The sequence below is a fragment of the Sinocyclocheilus rhinocerous genome, unplaced genomic scaffold (genome assembly GCF_001515625.1).
Source record: "Sinocyclocheilus rhinocerous isolate Xijiao unplaced genomic scaffold, SAMN03320098_v1.1 scaffold142, whole genome shotgun sequence".
Taxonomy (NCBI): domain Eukaryota; kingdom Metazoa; phylum Chordata; class Actinopteri; order Cypriniformes; family Cyprinidae; genus Sinocyclocheilus; species Sinocyclocheilus rhinocerous.
This window is the reverse complement of record NW_015644380.1, coordinates 593282-615711: the sequence shown is the minus strand read 5'-3', so window position 1 is coordinate 615711 and position 22430 is coordinate 593282. Positions and strand designations below refer to the sequence as shown.

Here is a 22430-nt window from a genome sequence, read left to right as displayed (position 1 = left end):
TTCTAACAGAGGCAGTCAGGTTTAGATTTTTTATCTGTTGGTATTTGATAGAATCCATGATGCAATCTATCTGAACGAGATGTCCAGGACCTCCGGCAGAAAAATAGGCCCACAACATTAATGATCCAGCAGTATATTTAACCATGGTGATGGGGTACTTTTTAAGTTTCATCTGACCATAGAAGCCAGTCCCGTTTGAAGTTCCAGTCATGTCTGACAACTGAATATGCTAGAATTTGTTTTTGGATGAGCGAGGAGGATTTTTCTTGAAACCCTCCCGAACCACATGTGGTGACGTACGAGGCTGTTTGATATTTTTTTTAGGCTTTCTGACCCCAAGACTCAACTAATCTCTGCAATTCTCCAGCTGTGATCCCTGGAGAGTCTTTGGCCACTCAAACTCTCCTCCTCACCGTGCATTAGGATGATATAAACACACGTCCTCTTCCAGGCTGGTTTGTAACATCTTTAGCTGATTTGAACTTCTTAATTATTGCCCTGAAGGTGGAAATTGGGATTTTCAATGCTTTAGCTATTTTCTTACAGCCACTTTCTATTTTGTGAAGCTCAACACTCTTTTTCTGCGCATCAGAACTATATTCTTTGGTTTTACTCCTTATGATGGATGATTAAGGGGATTTGGCCGTTGTGTTTCTCATATTTATAATCCTGTGGAACAGGAAGTCATGGCTGGACAATTTCATGCTCCTAGTCAACCTGGTGTGCTAAAAAATGGGAATATGAATGGGAATATACTTCAGAGATTACTCATAAGAATTTCTAGGGGTGCCAATAATTGTGGCCAACATGCATTGGAGAAAAACATTTATTTCATAATGTGAGTTTCCCCCCACCTTCAGTTGTTTCCCTTCAAAGAACGGTTAGAATTTTGTGAATTTTTAGAATGAAAGATCAAAAAGATAAACAATGAAATTAATTTTAACAGCTTCCTTTTGTCACAATATGCTGGAGCAAGTGACGAGGAAACGTGGTGATTTCACAAAATGAGAGTCTTTAATAATCCAACAGGGAGACAGAGCACAAGGAAGACGTTCACAACAAGTAGACCCGACGAAGAACTAAGGAACAGACAGGAACTTACAAACACAGGATAATTACAAACACAGGTGAGCGGAATCATCAATCACTAAACAAGAACAGGACACATGACCAGAAAATGAAAATAGGAACTAAGACAGAGGTAAAACATGACAGACAGTCCAGAATCCTGACAACATGTGAGTGAGTGAGTAAATTGTTCATTTAACTAATTCACCAAAATTAACAGGAGGAGCCAGGGCGGAGCAGACGGAGGGAGGAGCCAGGGAGGAAACAGGAGGAACTTGGACCAGGAGGAGCCAAGCAGGACCCAGGCCACAGCCATAACGGTGGCCCACGGTGGAGCCGACGGAGGGAGGAGCCATGGAGGAGGAATGGCCGCGACTCCAGGGGGCCGACCAACGACGGAGGAGCAGGTGGTGGAGGAGCCCGAGGCGCAGGCGTGGATCCGGGAGGCCACGGTGGAGCCGGAGCGAGGGGATGAAGGAGTCTAACGGAGCCAGAGGGACAAAGGGACGAGGTGAAGCCAGAGGAGTGGAGTTCCGAGGCGCAGGATGGTCGTCGCCAGACCAAGGCGGAGCCGAAGGGACGAGGGAGCCCGGCGGAGCTAGTGGACTGCCGGGCCACGGCGGAGAGGAGGGAGCTAGAAGCCATGGTGGAGCCGACGGGTCCATGGGCCGAGGCGGAGTCCGGGGCTTAGAGGCTGGAGTCGGAGTCGAGGGAAACTCCAGCCACGGCGACGCTGGAGGATGGCAGTCCCTCGGAGCTCGCACCGCATAGATGGTGGGCTGAGGGCGAGCAGAGGGGCTGCCAGACGACAGCGGAGGAGAAGGCAAGAGCAGGTGGGAGGGACACCTTGACTGACGTAATTTGCAGCTCCGGCTCCGCGGCGATCCTCAGCACTGTCGCTCTGTGCGGCGATGGCTTGTCGGTCGCAGCAGGCTCCGGCTCTCCGTCAGCGGTGGGCTCGGGCATGCACTCTGCGCATCGGGGAGATGGTGGGCTGGGCACTGGGTCAGGAGTGGAACTGGCGAGATTCTCCTGGGAACAGGTGGGGAACGGAGATCCATTTCTCGCCAGTGTCCGCTCCACAAAGGCGGCGAAATTCGCTCGAGGACCATCTTCGGACGACAGCGTTCTGTACGAGATGTTTAAACTGGCATTGTAGAATGCACAGAGAAACGAACCGGGCTGCACTATGTCCCGCGATAGTGCAGGTCTCTACTCAGAAGGTGCCTGTTATAATGTTATGATCGAGGCTCTGGACTCTGAGCATAACTTGTTTTTCTATAGCAAACTATAAAATATTTTCTATAAAAACGTTAATGCCCTGGCAGTGGCAAATTCTCATGGTCTGCCTACTGTGTAGGAATGAGGAGACGAAGGAGCGCGGAGACGAAGGAGATTAACACAGGGAACAATCTTTATTACTCCAAATAAAGACTTACACGAACAAACACACACGTAGCACAGGGGAGTTGACGTTTAGACTGGACGCAGGACTCAGGAAAGCACAGGGCTTAAATACTAGAACTAAACGAGGGAATTAACAAGACACACCTGGAATCAATAAACACAATGTGAACAGGAACAGGAAAGAAACTAAATATGGGCATGTAATACACGAGGGAAAACTAGGTCATGGGGAGCAAAACACAACACAGACAGTCCATCTTCCTGACACAGTTAGCTTTGGTTTTATATTTAATTTGATTACATTAATGTTATAAGTTGATATTTACAATAAATATTTTAACTGCTACTATGTAAAAGTAATACTGCTGTAAAAAAAAGCACCTTATTTGTTTAAAGTTTTTGCAAACCAAATGTTATTGCACTTTTGTTCATATAGCAGATATATGAACAAAATATATATATACACACAGACACATATATGGCTTTTAATGTTGAATTGCTATAATTAATTTTATTCTCTGACATGAAAAATAAAAATCCATTTAAAGATGCCATTAATTTCCGATACAATCATTAATACATCGAGTCAATATATAATATAATACAATATAATATAATGCAACATTTCTCATTTTCATTTAGTTTCAAATAGTTTAACACTGATATGGATTTGTAATGACAACACACACCTGTTCCATCATCCACATTCTCCACCTCCATGACCTCTGTGTTGATTCGGCCTCGGAACAGGTAACGAGGACCCTCAGTGGCCATCTTACTGTTTTTTAAACGCCTGTAACAAAGCGCAGCACAGAACCATTACTTTGAGCTTCTCCGTTATCTCATTAAAAACCAACACAGCTGGCAGCTGAAAGGTTTGACAGGTGAAAGTGAAAGTGAAAGCTCACCTGTTCTTCTTCTTACAGTACACCAGCAAGTTGTCAAGGAGGAAGAAGATGCGTTCCTGGATGTTCCCCGCAGAGATCTTCAGCAGAACTCCCTGCATGAGCATCTCCGTACAGCTGTCTGTGATGTTGGAGCCCTGAGTGTGGAAAATAGAGCAAAAAAGGTTAAAAAGTAATTTAAAAAAACAATGTATTCAAACCTGAATTGTATTTTTTGTAACAAAATTTTATGTGGCAGAAATGTTTATACTTTTTATTTCAATGTTTTCTTTATCAAAATAAAATCATTAATCTGAGTCCAGCTGTCTGTGATGGAAGAGTCAATATTATTTTAGTACCGATTATAGTTTTATAGTTTTTGTTCATATTTTAAATTAGATTATATTTGCATATTTTCACTGAAATTGTAGTTAAAGTTTTAGCATTTTGTTGTGTTTACCACTAAATGGTGCACAGAAATGTCCCCATAATATTATAAAGTGACAGCTCTGGCCACACAGACCAAATGCATACAATTTCTCACCTACCAGAAGGGTGTGACGGCTCAGATATGTGTTACAGACAGAAACAATCTCGCGGGGAAATTGTAGATCTTAAAACAAAATTCAGTCAACATCATTTTCGAAACCCATGTCTGTCTGTTATAAAACATTCCGCTATATTTCCCTTGTAAAATCTGACCGCCTGTTTTTCATTCTGTGGTATGTTTTTACAATGGTTGATGTGGACAGAGAAACCTGGCTAGGATAATTTCAACACGCACCCTGAATGCTAAAACAACATGGCCTTTGTTTTGCAAAAGTTCTTCTTAAAACACAAGGACATGTGCAAGGCTGCTAGGATCAAATGCAAAAGTCCACTTATTCGTTTAAAAATAGTTGCGGTCATTGCTGTTTAAGCTCTAAACATGTGAGACTTGAACTTATTACGACTGCTTACAAATTCATTTACTTGCATTCTTGAATATGATATGGCTCAGTGATTCATGAAGCAGATGGGTAAACAGATTCAAAAGAATGTAAGCATAAACACTGTCCTCTGTATCGCCATCTGCAAAATACGGTTAAAAATAGATCCAAAGCCTGCTGTGTGAAGTGTTCATTCTGAGATTAGACAAGGCTGAGGCTAAATTTGAGTGCTATAGGAAGATGCACGTGAGACAGTTAAACTCAACACTCAGCAGAGAGACTTTCGTGGTTAACACACTGACCACAACTGTTAACTCAGTCTAGTGCCACCATGCCAAAGTGGCTCACACCTACCACACAGCAACACCCACACTCACAAAACCCAGACTTCTGGACTCTGTTGAAGTCATAAATAAATAAAATTAAACAAAAGTGCCATCATTTACTCTATCTTCTGTGGAACATAAAAATATTTATTAGGCATACAATGAAAGTGAATGGTACCCAGAGCCTGTCAAACTCCAAAATGACAAAGAAAACATAAAAGCACTGTAAAATTAGACCATTCGATTCCTACATCCCAAATGTTCTGACATCATATGCTAGTCATTATTCAATGCCATAATTGACAAATCTCACACGTTCATAATTCACGTTCCCATATTACTGTGTCACACCAAGTTTGATATCTCCAAACATAAAACGTTTTAATGTGATACATTTGAATATGTGCATATGCAAATTAGACTAATAAGCTAAAATTCAAAAGTTTGGGGTCTAAAGATTTCTCATGTTTGAAAGAAGTTCTCTTATGGTCACCAAGGCTGCATTTATTTGATCAAATATAGAGTAAAACAGTAATATTGTGAAATATTATTACAATTTAAAATTAAATTTTTATTTAAATATATTTTAAAATCTAATTTATTCCTATGATGTCAAATCTGAAACGGTAACACATTTGTTTTTTTTAGAATTCTTTGATTAGAAAGTTCAAAAGAAAAGCATTTATTTGAAATAGAAGTCTTTTGTAACAATGTAAAAGTGTTTGCTGTTACGTTTGATTAAATTTCATGCATTGTTGCTGAATAAAAGTATTAAAGAGATAGCTGAACTGTTTGGTAACCCATATTCTTCAGAATATCATCTTTTATGTTCAACAGAAGAAAGAAACTCGTACAGGTTTGGTACAATGTGAGGGCAAGTAAATGATGTCAGAATTTTAATTTTTAGGTGAACCATCCCTTTAAATACTATCACAACAAAATCGTACAGACACCAAACCTTTGAGCGGCTGTGTATATTTGAAAATATTATTAATAATATAAATGATTATCATAAACATTTTGCTAAGTTCTCCTTTGTATTTTATCGAAGAAAAGTCATACGGGTGCGACAAAAAATTTTTTTTGTTTTCTTTGAACTACCCCTTTAACTACTGTAATCACTCCATTGTCTAAACTATTTTATGTCCTGGTCGACTTTTATGTCCTAATGAGTGTGAGTTCACCATGTCTGTGTCTTTTATTTCACCTCTTTCTATCTTTCCCCAAAGCCACCAAGCATTCCGCTCACAAAAAACCTTGTTGGACGGGTCTGTTACATAAACCCCAAGCACAGAACCCACACTGCCCGCACAATCACCACCATTGTTACCCTGGTCGGCAGCCCCATGCCCAGTCACACATTATTAAGGGGGAAGTCTGGAGGATAAATGAGTTTCGAACTGCAATCGACGGTACCTACTGGTTACTTGATGGGTCACGTGTTGCGTGCGAGATGATGTGATGGGGCAGAACACATCTGCATGTTAGACATAGTTTGTGGTTAGTTTATAGAGCATTTGTGAAATAATTTCTGCTCTAATCAGCCATCTGAATATGAATAATGGCCGAGTTAATCTTGTGCAATGGTCAAGCGGTCGCTACCGTATAAAGTGGGTCTAATTAAAGGCATTGATGCAAAGAGCAGACAGTGCTGGCGTAGTCTAAAGAGCACTCAGCTGAGCTGGTGGGTGGAGAGAGGGGTTGTACTGAGGCTGAAAGAATGGACGAACAAAAGCATCAAGTTCAATTAGGTCTAAAGATTTTAGGGTTTCAACAGTTTACGTCAAAGGGACTGGAAAAATAAAGAAATGCTGTTCTGTCATGACAAATCTTGGAGAGTTTTAGCATGGTAATATACATAGCAGTGTTAAAGGGTTAGTTCACCCAAAAATGAAAATTAGGCTGCGTTTTACTCACCCCCGAGGCATCCTAGGTGTATATGACTTTCTTCTTTCAGACGAATCCAGTCAGAGTTATATTAAAAATGGTCTTTGATCTTTCAAGCTCTATCACTGCAGTCAACGGGTGTTGCATTGCTTCAGTCCGAAAGAAGTTAAATAAAAAGCGCACATGCATAAAAAATGTGTCTCACACGGCTCCGGGGGGTGAACAAAGGTCTCCTGTAGCGAATCGATGCGTTTTTGTAAGAAAAATATCCATATTCAAAACGTAATAATCACTTTAATCTAGCTTGCGCCAGCAGTTGAACACAGAAGCAGTTACGGGAGCATGACATATGAGGTCAGCATTGTGCATGCGCCGGTGAGTCTCGTGAAAACCAACGTTTGTTTACAGGAGCAAAGGAAGCAAAGTTTCCTTCATTCTTTTTTACAAATCCTCGTTTTGTACTTCTAATTCTTGACCGTTGTTTTGTTTTTATCTCTCCGCAGCGTTTCCGCGTGCGTCACTTCTGAGCGGCGCATGCGCAAAGCTGACCTCATACATCATCCCCCCGAAACTGCTTCCATTTACAACAGTGAGCGCAAGCTAGATTCAAGTGATTATTACGTTTTGAATATGGATATTTTTCTTACAAAGACGCATCGATTCGCTACAGGAGGCCTTTGATCACCCCTCGGAGCCATGTGAGACACTTTTTTTATGGATGGGCGCTTTTTAATTAACTTATTTTGGACTCAAGCAATGCAACACCCGCTGACTGCAATGAGCTTGAAAGATCAAAGACAATTTTTAATATAACTCTGACTGGATTCGTCTGAAAGAAGAAAGTCATATACACCTAGGATGACTTGAGGGGGAGTAATTTATGAGCTAATTTTCATTTTTGGGTGAACTAACCCCTTAAGGTTGCAGTCTCTGTGCCCTATCGCTGTACCACTGGCAATGATGTATACAGAGAGACCCAGCTATTACAGGTTTTAGCAGGTTGGCAGAGGAGACTTGCTACTGCCAATACATCCACAGACATGCTGCAGTGAGCATGTAAGAAATACTGCTGCTGCACATATAACATACATGAAATAACCCCCATATATAACATACATGAATTCTCCCTGTAGCAGATCTATACAGGTGGAGCTGGGGAAGGTGGAGGATTTCTGTAGCGCGCTGCAACTGCTACAGCAAGCACTAAGTATTTCAATGCTGAGCAGCAAGCTCATTGGCTTCTGATGTGAAAAGAAATCAATCAGCTGTGCCATGTGAATGATGACGTAATTATATCAGATTGAGTTGATCGGCCTGCAACACAGTTTCATGACAGAACTTTGTATTTCTTTTTAACTTTCTATTCAAGTATCATGGTTTCCACAACAATATTAAGCAGCACAACTGTTTTCAACATTGATAATAATAAGAAATGTTTCTTGAGCACCAAAACAGCATATTAGAATGATTTCTGAAGCATCATGTGACACTGAAAACTGGAGTAATAATGCTGAAAATTCAGCTTTGCATCACAGGAAGAAATTACATTTTAACATATTAAAATAGAACAGTGTTATTTTAAATTGTAATAATATTTTAAATATTATTGTTTTATTGTATTTTTGATCAGCCTTGGTGACCATAAGATACTTCTTTCAAAAATGTAAAAAAAAAAAAAAAAAAAACTTTTAAACAAAACCTTTAAAAACTTTTTAAAAACTACATTTTGAGGACAATATCCACACAAGGTAAAAAGCTTAATTAAGCAGGGATATGTAGTTGCAGAGCTGTTGCTAAGCTGTTTTGAGTGGTTGCTATGATGTTGTAGGTGGTCGCTTACTAGCCCGTCAACAAATCCCAAAGTATCTATGAAAGTCCCTAGACAGGGTTTGAGTACACAATGAAAGTCTATGGGATTTTTGCACTTTTCAGCATCTGTCAAGAGAAATCATAAGTCTGATTGTTTAGAAAAGTAAAAACACATCTCTTCAACAAGCCACATGATTTAACAATGTTGAAAACAGTAGTGGTGCTTGATATCCTTGCCAAATAAAAGTGTTAAAATTATTAAGATATCTTTCTTGTCCGTAACTCAAACTTTGCAGGATGAGTTGCACGCCAAACCCTAATAGATAAGAGTTAACAAACCCTAATAGATAAGAGTTAAATGTTTTTTCAAATCATTAAGTTGGCTGTAGTAAGTACCACTAATAGTTTAGAAACAATGGAGTTCAAATGGAGATTCCCATCATGATGTGTGTGTGTGTGTTTGTGTGTTTACCTCCCAGCCCTCAATATGAGACTGCCACTCTTCCAGCACCTCCAGTTTCTCCATCTGCCTTTTGGCCTCATTGATATTGGAGCAAACGGCTTTCATAACCTGCAGCGACTCCTGCACCATTAAGTAGTCGGTGTGTTTCTTTGGGGTTCTTTTCAGCAGCTCCTAAACATCCACAGAGAAGAAAAAAAACATCAAGCATTACATGAAAAGAAAGTGGTATAATTGCAACAAAACATGATCGTATCGTGAATAAGTACGAAGTGAACTTAACTTTGAAACAAAACTTGACATTGACCAAAGCTAGAGGCTATGTTTTTTGAAGAATTATGGCTAAAACTGTGTTTGTGGTATGTTCAGTGTTCTTGCTACTGCAAGACGGGGTGTGTTGAGGAAGATGCTAATCTCTAAACCAAGTCTAAACACAAGTGTTCTGCCTCATCAGTTTAATTCTGCCGCTCACATTTACATGTCTAAGATATCTGAGCAACCACAGATGCCTATCGCTGGTATTTAGCGAGAGGGGCCGCGGCGGCTCCGACTGTGAGAAGCTCAGCGAATACGCCAGAAATTATGGTCTTATTACATGAACTAGCTCTTGTGGGTGTTTACAGTAAATGGTTTAAAAATCAATGTTTTGGGTTCAAGAACAGCCACGAAACATTAGAGCCTGGCAATAGATGAAACTCAGAGTGTAAATAATGGCTTGTAAAATTGTTGTTGATTTTCCATGCAAATATACAAAATAGTGGTAACACTCTGACCATTCACCAAAAACATGTAGAGTTTAGTGTTTTATTGATTTGTTTTTATTGATTTGAGCTGTATAATAATAAACAAAATTAAATTATTAAAATTAAATGTAATATGAAATTAAATATTAAATTGTAATATTAATAATATATTAAATTGCAATAAACTGATCAGAATAACAGATATTAAATTTTAACATCTGAATAATATGTTTATATGTTATATTAAATCAATATTTGATATCAATCAATAAATGATAAAACATTTTCAAAATCATTTGAAAAAAAAATTATAAGTTTAAAAAAAGTCAATAAAAAATATACAACTGATAATGTATTACGAATTATTTCCAGGAATTGTCATTCATGCAAAATTATGAGGTTACAATGTAGTTTGAAATGTCTATAGTTGCATAATTTGTACTCACTCTCAGGAGTAATGGGTATTTACAGATCCTCTGGATGGGTGCAACCAGGCAGACCTCCAAAGGAACCTCTGTGTTCTTCCTGCCGCCCAGCAACATGCAGTTCTCAAGAGATAAACAAGCAAAAGAAGTCAGAAAATGACAGAAATTTCCCTATGCAGTCTTTAATAACACTCTATTCTTGAATTTGAGTCTCAGAGGGATGACATGTTTCCAACCAAGGTCATGGCTATAAAATTGCCATTAAATCAAATTCAATTACAGCCGTATAGCCACCACAGAGTGAGTTCAAAGACTTAGGAAGCAGTAAATCTAAGAGTGCGCGCAATCCTACCATATAGATTACCAACATCACACTTTCGAGAACACCAGTGATTATGTTTCTGTTTTTATATTAACACATAAACATATCTTAATTTCAAAAATACCACAAACAAACATTAAGAGCATAAAGAGCTTTTAATACAACAAATAAATGTATAATAAATTACCCTAATAAAAGCGAGAAGAAACATGTTTACATTAATGCACTTACAAGAGACACCTACAGATCAATTAATCGCACTGGAATAAATGTTAAAAAATACAAGTTTTTACATTTCTAAAGTAAATCCACAACATAAAGCTTAAAAAATGTGAGTGTGCAGCTTGTCTTTTAATGTATGTAAGTATTTTAGTGTTATAGAGGGGTCAGCGCTTGTTTGCATTACATTACAAAGACAGAGTGTTGAAGGCCACTGCTGTCAGCTCAGCCAGAGGAAATGAATTGGTGCCGGACTCTCCAAGGAGCTCCCATGTATCACAGGAGGTCATAAGATATAATATTACAAACACATGCCACCGGGGCATCAGTGTTAGACCTGACCTTGGCCCGGTCCTGCCCATTAACAATGCCTATTAATGAGCTCTCCGTCCAGAGACAGGAATAGGAAATGTGTCCAACAAAAACATCTTTATTCATGTGTTTTAATACAAATGAAGGGTAAATAATAAAATAATAAAAAAAACAAATAAATAAATAAAAATAAATATATAATCATTTAAAAATAAAATAAACTGAAAATTCAAGTACTGAAAAACCTGGTGCAACATTTAGAGTGCCATTTATTTTGTAAAGTAAAGTAAAATAAAATAAAATAACATTTAAAAATTCTATACATTAGAAATCAAGTGATGAAAAAATTACAGATTTCAAGCTGATAATAAGCAGATAATAAGCTGCTCATGTGTAAGAACACAGTAACACGCTTCATTCTGAAACATGCAGAGCATATATTTATTTAATTAAATCGCAGCCTTTGCGATTTATCACACTAAGCCATATCACAATTTAGTTTTTTTTTTTTTTTTTTATTACTTGTGCAGCCCTAACTTCTACTGTAAAAACGACTGTAATAGTATGGCAACTAGTATACATGAATATTGTAATTCACACAAAAATGATATACAGTGCGGCAACAAGTGTCTTACCAGCAGAAGCGTGCGTACTGTCCTGATCTTATTGAGCTCCAGCAGAAGCCTCTGGGCTTTCTCATGATTCCCACAGTACTCGTCGTAAATCTGAAACCTTCCTCTCTGAGGAGAAACACAGACACAAAACACACAAAGTCACAGCCAGTCACATACAGGAGGCCTGTTTCTGAGATTTCACTCCTCATGCCCCAGAAGGAAGATTGGCGGATCGAATGCTAGCACAAAAAAGCAATGGCTTCATCCCAAAACCACAACACAGCATTGTCATTTAAAGCACCCCTGCAGTGTTCTACCCTCACAAACATAAATTGACCCCCCAAAAAACTACAAAAAAATATTATTATATAATTCAAAATGTAACAAAAATTATAAAACAAACTGCAAAATATAAACACAGACTATGTATGTATGCATGTATGTAAGTGTGTGTGTGTTTGTGTGTGTGTGTGTGTGTGTGTGTATATATATATATATATATATATAACACATTTTATTTCAGTAAAATGATTTATTTTTTAAAACATGTGTATTGTATCCTGCTGGGGGAAAAAAAAAACGTAAAAAGCCTGAGGTACTGTACTTTCCCAGCCTAAACTGTTGGCAGATTTTGGAGTGGTTTTGGGCACTTTTCAGCCTGTCAGACTGGGAGTCCAGCTTAAACCAGCTAAGACCAGCTTAAACCGAGAAGGTTTTTTTTCCAACAAGGATGTGTGTAATACAGTGAGAATAAGAGAGTGTGGCAGACAGAGACTTACAAAGTGCAGGAAGCAGCGGCCCACTTCATGATACGGGTTGGGGTCGGGCTGCAGAAGCTCTTCGACCATGGACAGGAAGTCCCTGTGCACAGACAGGATCTCTTCCAGGTTAGAAAACAGCACCTGTGGGGCGAAAGCATGGAAAGATTGACTTACTGACTGAGGGACATTGTCTGGATCTGGAAAACCAACAATTCACTGCAAAAACAGTGTTAAAAACAAAAAAAGCCGGATATGTTTCCTACATTATTGGGATTTGATCTGAACAAAAACAACATATTCGCATGGCGCAGCTGACACAGAATAGCATAAGCTGTTTACGTCCAGCGGATACTCTCCAAAATGGCGCTAGGGTGATGCGGAAAAGACGAATTGTTGAATAAAGTCATTTTTTTCTTTTCTTTTGTGCACAAAAAGTATTCTCGTTGCTTCGTAAAATTACGGTTGAACCCCTGATGTCACATGGATTATTTTATAGATCTCCTTGCTACGTTTCTGGACTTGGGAACATTTCAGTTGTATTGCTGTCTATGCAGGGTCAGACAGCTCTCAGATTCCATCAAAAATATCTTAATTTGTGTTCCGAAGATGAACGAAGGTCTTACGGGTTTGAAACGACATGAGGGTGAGTAAATAATGACAGAATTTTCATTTTTGGGTGAACTAACCCTTTAAATGTTGGTCTGTTCCTCACACAAATCTATTGTCTGAAATTAAAAGGCTTACAATATAGTGCACAAGTCTTATGCAATGTTATTTTAGTATAATTTTTATAATATCATAATTTTTATTAATATGTTAAATTAGCTTTTTTATTTTTATATTTGCAGGTTTCGTTTTAATTTTTGTTTAAGTTTTAGTAATTATGTGCGTTTCTCATTTGTATTCGTTTTTTTTCTATTTAAATTTTATTTTAATTTCAGTTTTAGTAATTTAAGTACTTAAACTTTCAGTTACATTGAAAAAAAATGGTGAAGGATTTACTTCTAACCTATTTTTACTCAGGAATTGCTAGTCAATTTCACAAATAATTGCAAACAGCCAGCAACATACTGAATTTAACAGAATTTTAAAGTAGAGACTGAAATAGTATTTATTTACAAAATGTAATCTGATCATATTTTTATAACTTAAAATTACCAAGGCAACATTTCTAAGTTTCAAGTTTAAGTTCTAATCAAATGTTTTTATTTTATTTTAGCTATATTTCAATTACCGAAAAGTATTTTTAATAATAACAACAATACTGGTCTTATGGACCATATTAATGATACATTATGGTGCTTTTTGACATTTAAATTTAAAGCTCATTTGCTTTCACTGTATGGAAAATAGCAGCCTGGGCATTTAACTAAACATCTCCTTTTGAGTTTAATGGAAGAAAAAAGTCATACCGGTTTGGAATGACATTAAGGTGTTTAAATTACTATTTTCGTAATTATTCCTTTTACAAATATTCATTTTTGAGGCTTGACTGCACCCCTAAAACCAATAGTGTGTCCAAAACTCACCTTGACAGTTTCCTCTGTGATATTTTTATCAATTTTAGACACAGCATACTGATTGAGGCGATGAAGAAGTACCTGTTGGGGACACAGGAAAGAGGAGAATGTAAACAGTCAGCAAACAACCCACAAACTGTCTCCCTCTTGCACACGATCATCCGTCTGAGAAAGACTGAGTTGAATTTCCAATTGCAGCAAGTTGGATGAAGAGGCCCTGACCGACTGAAACTACAGCAAACTGCAGCAAACACTAACGATCCAACATGAAATCCAATTTCTCCTCATCACGGACGGCAGGGAATACATAACAAATGCAATTTACAACCTTCCCAAGAAGAAGGAGAAAGATGCCACAATACTGGGGGTCTGACAAAACAGGACTTGAAATAAAAACAACAGGAAGGAAGCGTGACCACATTTGTGAACAGAAATAATGAATATAGTAAATCTCAAGCACTGAGGTTGATGAATAGCTGCGTCCACAAGTCACTTTGCATGAAGGAAATTTGAGTAAACACAAATAAATCCAATCACATGGTAAGATCTCTATTTGGAGCAGAGAATGCTGATAGAGAGAATCATTTCAATATAAGCTAAACTATTCACATCTTATCTAAATCACTGTGTCACACTTGCTTTTTCTGTTATAAAACAGCCTGAGATAATTGGGCTGTCATATCTGGAGCTCAAAGCTAGATAAATAAAAGCGTGGTATCTTAGTTGTGGTTGTACATCTTGTTGATTTGTTAATATGAGTGAGGCAAAGGCTGTCAGAAGTTCATTTCAGAAATGTTTGGTTTGTTAAATATGCATGCTAAATACATGGTACATGTTCAAACAAAGTCTCGGGTTACGCATGTGACCATGGTTCCCCGAGAGGGAACGAGAGGCTGCGTCCTCTAGCGGACACTTGGTGGACTGCTGCCAGCAGGACCGGTGTCTGAAGCACGTGTGAAAAATCTCCAATCCTATTGGCCCACGTAGCCCGTGATGTCACAGGCTGGTGGCTGGAAGTATAAGACGGCGCCTGCAGAACACGTCACCAACTAAGTTGTCTGAAGGAGGCGTGAAACAGACAGGCATGGCGAGGGGACGTAGCGTCTCCTCTAACGGACACATGGGGAACAAAATGCCAACTATGCCATGCCGCACCACATGCCTGTCCATCTGATGAAAGAGCACCAAGGAAGTGATAGACATACATCTAAACTTTCCTCAGAAAGGGGCCAAGCCACTGATGCCATGGGCTGCTCTCATAGCTTGGCAGAAATGGGGAAGCCAGTTTCAGATGAAAGAGGGACATCCACACCAAGCTAAGAACACAGCTACCCTCAGATAGCTATGTTATGTGAGCAACACTTTAGCCTGATAATACAAGGACCACAGATAGAGGCTACCTACTTAGAAACACTAGCAGGTGGGGATAGCACAGTCTAGATAGGGGCTCCAGGGGACTACTACTTAAAAACCCTAGTAAGGGGAGTAGTCACCGAGCTAGAAAACGGGGCAACACTTTAGTATAGGGACCAGTTATCACTATTAGTGTTCACTATCACATACAGTGTTCCTGTGGCTCAGTGGTAGAGCATTGCGTTAGCATTAAAAAAAATGTATAGCCTGAATGCATTGTAAGTCGCTTTTAAGCGTCTGCTAAATGCATAAATAAAAAAATAAATATTAACTAGTTGCTTATTAGCATGACTATTGTTAACATATTGGCCGTTTATTAGTACTTATAAAGCACATATTTTGCATTAACATATTCTGCATCCCTAATCCTACCCAATACCTAAACTTAACAACTACCTTACTACCTTACTGTAAAAAGTACTTGTCGAGAAAAAAAAAACTACTTGAGTAAGAGTAAAAGAGTTTATTTAAAAGTACTCATAAGTAGTGAGTACTGAGCTGTAGATTCTACCCACAAAGAAACCAATCAGATGTGCCATGTGAATAATGATGTGATTATATAAGATTGATGTGATTTATAGATCTAGAGTTTCATGAAAGAACTTTGTATATATTGTCAGAATGCTGAAAATCTACAATTTAGTGACAGTACAGAAAACGAGGCATTTCCTGTTAGCATATCTGTCTAAATGGCTGTGCTGTAAACAGCTCGTCCTCTCTGCTGAGTGAGTGGGTCTATAACACTTGGCCAAATAACCAAAGAGAGGCTCCCCACTGGCAAGATAACCACATGCAACTGAATGTGCTGATTACAAGGCCAAGAACTAACCACTTATATATTTCATCAACTAAAATTAAACAGTTCCAGAACACTCTCCAAACGAAAATCCAAATGAAAGGGCGAATAAGGAAGGAGGTAATGAAACCCGGCGCTTGATTGCAGCTCAGCTGCGCAGCAAAAGCCTCGGTGCTGATTATGTTTCTGTAGCTGTGCTCCACAGCTACACCGGCTGATTAGCAAGTCTAATGAACATACGTGTGGAGTGTCAGCGAACGGCACCTTGCATTGGCTTGACAGGGCTGCTGGTTTGCACTAACAACATGTAACTTCAGTTTACATTTGCATACGATTTCATGTCATCTGAGCTTTAGAACAGGATCTGTCCCACTGCGATGAGGTTCTGCAGCTTTTAAAGGGATAGTTCAACCAAAAATGAAAATTCTGTCATTATTTACTCACCCTCATGACGTTCCAAACCCGTAAGACCTCCGTTCATCTTCGGAACACAAATTAAGATAGTTTTGATGAAATCCGAGAGCTTTCTGACCCTGCATAGACAGCAACACAACTACCACGTTCAAGGCCCAGAAAGGTAGTAAGGACATCGTTAAAATAGTCCATGTGACAGCAGAGGTTCAACCTTAATTTTATGAAGCCACGAGAATACTTTTTGTGTGCAAAGAAAACAAAAATAACAACTTTATTCAACAATTTCTTCTCTTCCGTGTCAGTCTTCGTCATGTGTTCATGTGGTAGTAAAAATATCTTTGTGTTCTGAAGATGAACGAAGGTCTTACGGTTTGGAACGACATAAGGGTGAGTAATTAATGACAGAATTTTCATTTTTGGGTGAACTATCCCTTTAACCTTGCACAAGTCTTACATTTCAGTCCTATCCCAAATTCCACAGCAAATGCTAGTCTCATTAGATTTTGTTAAGATCAAAAAATGACTGTTTGCAATAGAGATTTAAGGGATAGTTGACCCAAAAATCTCAGGAACACAAAAGAAGATATTTTGAAGAATGTTCTACTGAATTCTGTAGTCTTTTTTGTCCATACTATGGAAGCCAATGTGACTCAGAAACGTTTGGACACCAACATTATTCTGTGTTCCACAGAAAGAATTAAAGCCATATAAGTTTGAACCAACATGAGGGTGAGTAAATAAATACCAAATTTTAATTTTGGTCAACTATTCCTTTAAAGTTTCCTGTTTTGTCTACAGTCAGTAAAAAAAATAAAAAAAAAACACTGATTCCAGTACCCATTGAGCATGAGTCTTGGGTCACTAAGGAACTTCAGGGTGGAAAGGTGGATGTCATCCAAGGAGACTGCAGGAAAAAACAACTTGTCCTTTTCAAAGAACACCTCACAAGTATGCAGTCCAAAACACTCACAAACTCATGGATGTGAACCACATGCAGACAAACTCACATTCACCTGCTGGCCACTGTCTCGTCTTCTTCAGCTTCAGACGGAAGCTTGCTGCAGTAAATCCAGCCTTTATTAGACAGCCAGATGACCGAATATGAGAGTGCTCTGAACCTGCACCGAGCCATGAAGTCATACTCATACTAATATCTTCACCAGGAGCAGAAAATCCAGCATGGTTTCATTTAACATCTTATAGAAAAATATTCAGACTGAATGCAAATTATAGGGGTCTTTGAGGGGGTCTGACCACCCAAATTTAAGGCTAGAACCCTCCACAAGAATTAAAGCAAATGGCTGCAATATAACAAAGAGTGAAAAATTTAAGGGGGTCTGAATACGTTCCGTACCCACTGTAGACTACAGTTCAAAAGTCTGGTGTCTGTAAAATTCTTTCATGTTATTGAAAGAAGTCTCTTATGCTCACTAAGGCTATATTTATTTAATTTAAAAATACAGTAAAAATAGTAATATTGTGAAATGTTAGGAAATCGCAACGTCTCAAATCGCGATTTCGATTCGATTTCGATTAATCGCACAGCCCTAGTGTGTGATTAGAATGATTTCTGAACGATCATATATGACACTGAAGACTGTAGTAATGGATAAATATATATATATAGCCAATTCTCCAGTCTTCAGTGTCACATGATCCTTCAGAAATCATTCTAATATGCTGATTTGGTGCTCAAGAAACATTTCTTATTATCATCAATGCTATGAAAATACAATGCATTTTTTTGTGTGCGTGATTCTTTGATGAATAGAAAGTTCAAAAGAACAGCATATTTGAAATATAAATCGTTTGCAACATTATAAATGTCTTTACTGTGACTTTTTATCAATTTAATGTGGCCTTGCTTAATAAATGTATTAATTTCTTTCCAAAAAAATCATACTGACCCCAAACTTTTGAACGTTAGTGTACTGTATGTATGTAAAATTGCCTCCAGGAAGCAATAAATGTAAAGTGGCATGTGTATGTTTGTATGTGTTTGAATATGTTTACACATTTTCCGGCTAAGCAGACATGCCAGCCGCCAAACTCCTACACAGTGGCTTGGGCTCATGCTCTGTTTACGTCTCGTGTGTATACATGCGTGTGTTGAAAATTACACAATGCCAGTCTTCATTGTATAACTTTGCAGTCACAGTTAGACAGGCACTGCCTGTTTCCTTATATCAGGCCATGGCTTTGACAGGCCACACCACTTATGATTATGTAATACTAAATTGCAGCATCTCATCCATACCTCAAATGTTATGAGTACGGGAGGAATAGCTGTCAATGAATAGCTGTCAAAAATCAATGACAGGTTTGCACACAAGATTTCTGACACAAATCATGTTCCCTCCTACCACAACTTATGTATAACAGCCGATTGACAGCCGTAGAATATAGTCATGAAGGATAAATGTTATCCTCCTCTGCAACAACACAAGCCAAGTAGAGAAATCAAACCCAAGCCCATCCAAAATGAAATAATACAAGTGAATAATAATACAAGACTAGGGATGCACTAATACAATTATGGCCAATAAAAATAATCTGATAATTACTTTCATGTTATTGCCAATAACCAACAAATGACCAATATTCAATTTCTATACTATTTTGTCATCACAAGAATCACAACATTATAAATGCACAGTTTAAAATAAAAGGATATTAATTTGAAAGTTTGCTAAAGAATATACAGTGTTACTAAATTATTGTTTTTGAAGATTAACTTAAAGTGGGCGTTAGATGATGGTAAAGAGAATCTAAATGTAAAAATCAGATAAATGAAAATGCACATGATTTGAAAAATATTTTTCATTTATTATTATTATTATTATTATCACTAATTATTTAATTTAGCAATCTTGTAAACCTATAGGTTAAATGATCATACACATAAATATCTAGCATCTGCCAAAATATGCCCCCCAAGTCTTCCTTTTTTCATTTGTTATTCTGCCTTCAGTGCTTTTACTAATTCTAAAAATTCTAAAAATAAAAAAACAGAGGTAGCTAAACCTGTATTACAGGGTAACAGAATGGAAATACTGCATGACGTTTGCGGTCAATCACAGGTAACGTATACTTTTCGTGCCGGCTGAAATGCAGACACTCTCCATTCAAAACATAATTCTGTGAATGGCTTCTTTGTTCAGTGATGATCCAGTGATTCTCTGTTTTGTGGTAATTGGGTCAGGCTTTAATTCAGTCTGTGAAAGAAATCATTCAGAGCCTGTTGGATCCACCAGGACTACAGCACAGAATTTAAAGTCTGAGCATTTTTTGGAAGAAGAAAAAAAAGGATAAAGATATTCATAATTATTAATAAACTTATTCACTATGTTAGTTGTAAGACAAATTCCAACATAGTCAAGACAGGTTATTAATTTGGTTGTCCCATCTCCTTCACTAAGTCAAGGGTTAACTAGTTAGCATGAACTAGTCAACCCTGCTGGCAGACGATCTTTTAAACTATGAATACTAATACTAATACTACTACTAATAATAATAATAATAATGAAAATTAAATATTTTAATGCATTTTTTATTTATTATTAAAAAATATTTATTAATCCTGTGCACTTTTTTGTATTTGTTCATCGTTAAAGGACATATGCACTCTCCCACAGTCATTCATTTTTCTTTTCTTCCAGACAGATGATGAACCAAAGTCTGGGACCAGCCTCCTCCTTCACATACCCACACCAGGGCGTCTGAGGAAATAGCCTGTGCTTTTCTTCCTGTGGAGGAAAAACTCAATTTACCAGGGCCTATTTCTGCACAACATCAACAAAGCCTGCATGCCATGAGGCTTTGTGACAGTGTGAGACTTTATACCAAATTCGGAGAAAGACAGCACGAGCAACAAAACACTTTTCATGGAGGATCCAAAGACGAGCATAAAACAAGCCTGTGTTTTATGGTGACTAATAACACCATCAGGATCCGCAGACCCCAATGGGAAACATCCACAGGAAACGCTTACTATAAATACATGCTCTGAGAGCTAACATGCTGGTTTGGGACATGCTAAAAAGCCATGGACTTTGTTATTATTAACAAATACAAGGCCGTTTTTCAATATTTTTTTGTCCACAAACGCCCACCTGTCTACAGGCATGTAACCGCTTTATCATGTGTATTCAACCTCGGACAGTCAGACAGCATAAAGCACTACACCCTGCAGAGGAAACTTCCATATGCTTGGTTTTTGGATGCTGGGTATTGATTAGGGCTGGTAACAGATTTGAAAAAGAATTGATTCCAAGGCGTTGAGAACCTAAAATCAATTCCAAAGTTTGGAATCAATTCCATCAAAGGGAATTGACTTGTTTTTTATTTCAATAGAGCTAAATCGAATTACACTGGTCACGCTGTATGTTTTTGATCAACTAAAAAAAGAACTGGCTCATAAAAGCAATTTCCTGGTGAATCTGACAACAACGCTGTCCGATTCACAAACATGCTATATGTTTTTTTAAGCCACTAAAAAGAACCAGTTCATAGAAGTCATTGTTTATGAATCAGACTACACAGATCATGCTATACATTTTTGATTACTAAAAAGAACTAGTTCGTAAGAGTCATACAGTATGTTCATGAATCAGATTATTATATTTGTCATGTTGTATGGTTTCGATCAACTAAAAAGAGTCATAAGAGCCATTTGTTTGTTAATCGGACTACATTGGTCACACTCTATGGTTCTGATTAATTGCAAACAAGTTCATAGGAGTTGTTTATAAATCAGACCCAACTGGTCACACTGTATGTTTTTGATTAACTAAAAATAACCCGTTTATAGGAGTGTTTTCTTCGAGAATCAGATTACACTGGTCACACTGTATGTTTATGATTAACCAAAAAAAAACGGTTCATAAAAGTAATTTATTTGTGAATCGGACTACACTGGTCACGCTGCATGTTTAGATGAAACTAAATAGAACTAGTTGATGAGAGTCATCTGTTTATGAATCGGACTACACTGGTCACGCTATATGTTTTTAAGCCACTAAAAGGAACCAGTTCATAAGAGTTATTTGTTTATTAATATAGCTATTAATATGTTTTCGATTCAGTAAAAAGGTCTGTTCATAAGACTTCATAAATCTGGTCATTCATGAAACGGACTACACAATACAGATTGCAAACCCACATTCAGAATATAGGAGTTGCTCAAAACTACAACTCATGAGAATGACATGAGGAACGATGGTTTGAGGGCTGTGATTGTGTCATATCAGCTCCTATGACGAATTGTCCAAGTGTCTCAATGACATTCAAATGTACAGTGAAATAGCATTTCAAAGTCTCCTATTATTATATTCATAATAGCCAATTCAGTGTTACTGCATGTGCATTTCAAAGCTAATTGTTATGCATCAAGGGGTCAAAATCCCATTACAGACTGGCGTTGGAATGCCCATGGTGACTAAGCTGAATTTTAAGCTGTGCATTTTAAGCTCAGTCAGCATGCGTGGCACACACGACTGTGCTACTGATTCGAATTCTGTCTTGGGTTATTCAATGAAGCCAATTTTTACTGGATCTGATGCGATTGGGGATCTTGGAACCTCAGACTTGGTCGCAATTGGACGCCGTCAGCGGAGGGAAAGAGAAAGCAACTTTGTCTTTCCTTTTGGAAATCCCTAAAGTCAGCTTGAATGTCAATGAAAAGGGCCGGCCAAAAGTGCCCCCTCCAAGTGCTTTGGGATCAATGCCATCTTTGTGTATGAATGAACAGTGGCCCTCACTAACCCCTTCAGCATGCCAGTCACTCTGCTGGAGGCCGGGACTAGTTAGCCAAGCACAAGAGACAGGGAAGATGGCACCAGTGGTCTGTCGCAGATCACAGTGGAGCCACAAAGGACAGTCCTGCAAAGGATTGAGGTGAATCTCATAATAGCCAATTCAGTGTTACTGCATGTGCATTTCAAAGCTAATTGTTATGCATCAAGGGGTCAAAATCCCATTACAGACTGGCGTTGGAATGCCCATGGTGACTAAGCTGAATTTTAAGCTGTGCATTTTAAGCTCAGTCAGCATGCATGGCACACACGACTGTGCTACTGATTCAAATTCTGTCTTGGGTTATTCAATAAAGCCAATTTTTACT

General features: G+C 38.1%; 1 protein-coding gene across 1 annotated transcript in view; it reads right to left on the bottom strand.

Moving 5' to 3' along the window:
- LOC107758281 (phosphatidylinositol 3,4,5-trisphosphate-dependent Rac exchanger 2 protein-like) overlaps positions 1–22430 on the bottom strand; it is a 128972-nt gene that overhangs the window by 86829 nt on the left and 19713 nt on the right. The window contains exons 2-8 of the mRNA XM_016575987.1: positions 13696–13767; positions 12185–12307; positions 11427–11531; positions 9960–10061; positions 8783–8944; positions 3384–3517; positions 3165–3268 (exon numbers count right to left, since the gene is read on the bottom strand). Of these exons, the coding sequence (XP_016431473.1) occupies positions 3165–3268; positions 3384–3517; positions 8783–8944; positions 9960–10061; positions 11427–11531; positions 12185–12307; positions 13696–13767 (802 nt within the window). The remainder of the gene's footprint in view (positions 1–3164; positions 3269–3383; positions 3518–8782; positions 8945–9959; positions 10062–11426; positions 11532–12184; positions 12308–13695; positions 13768–22430) is intronic.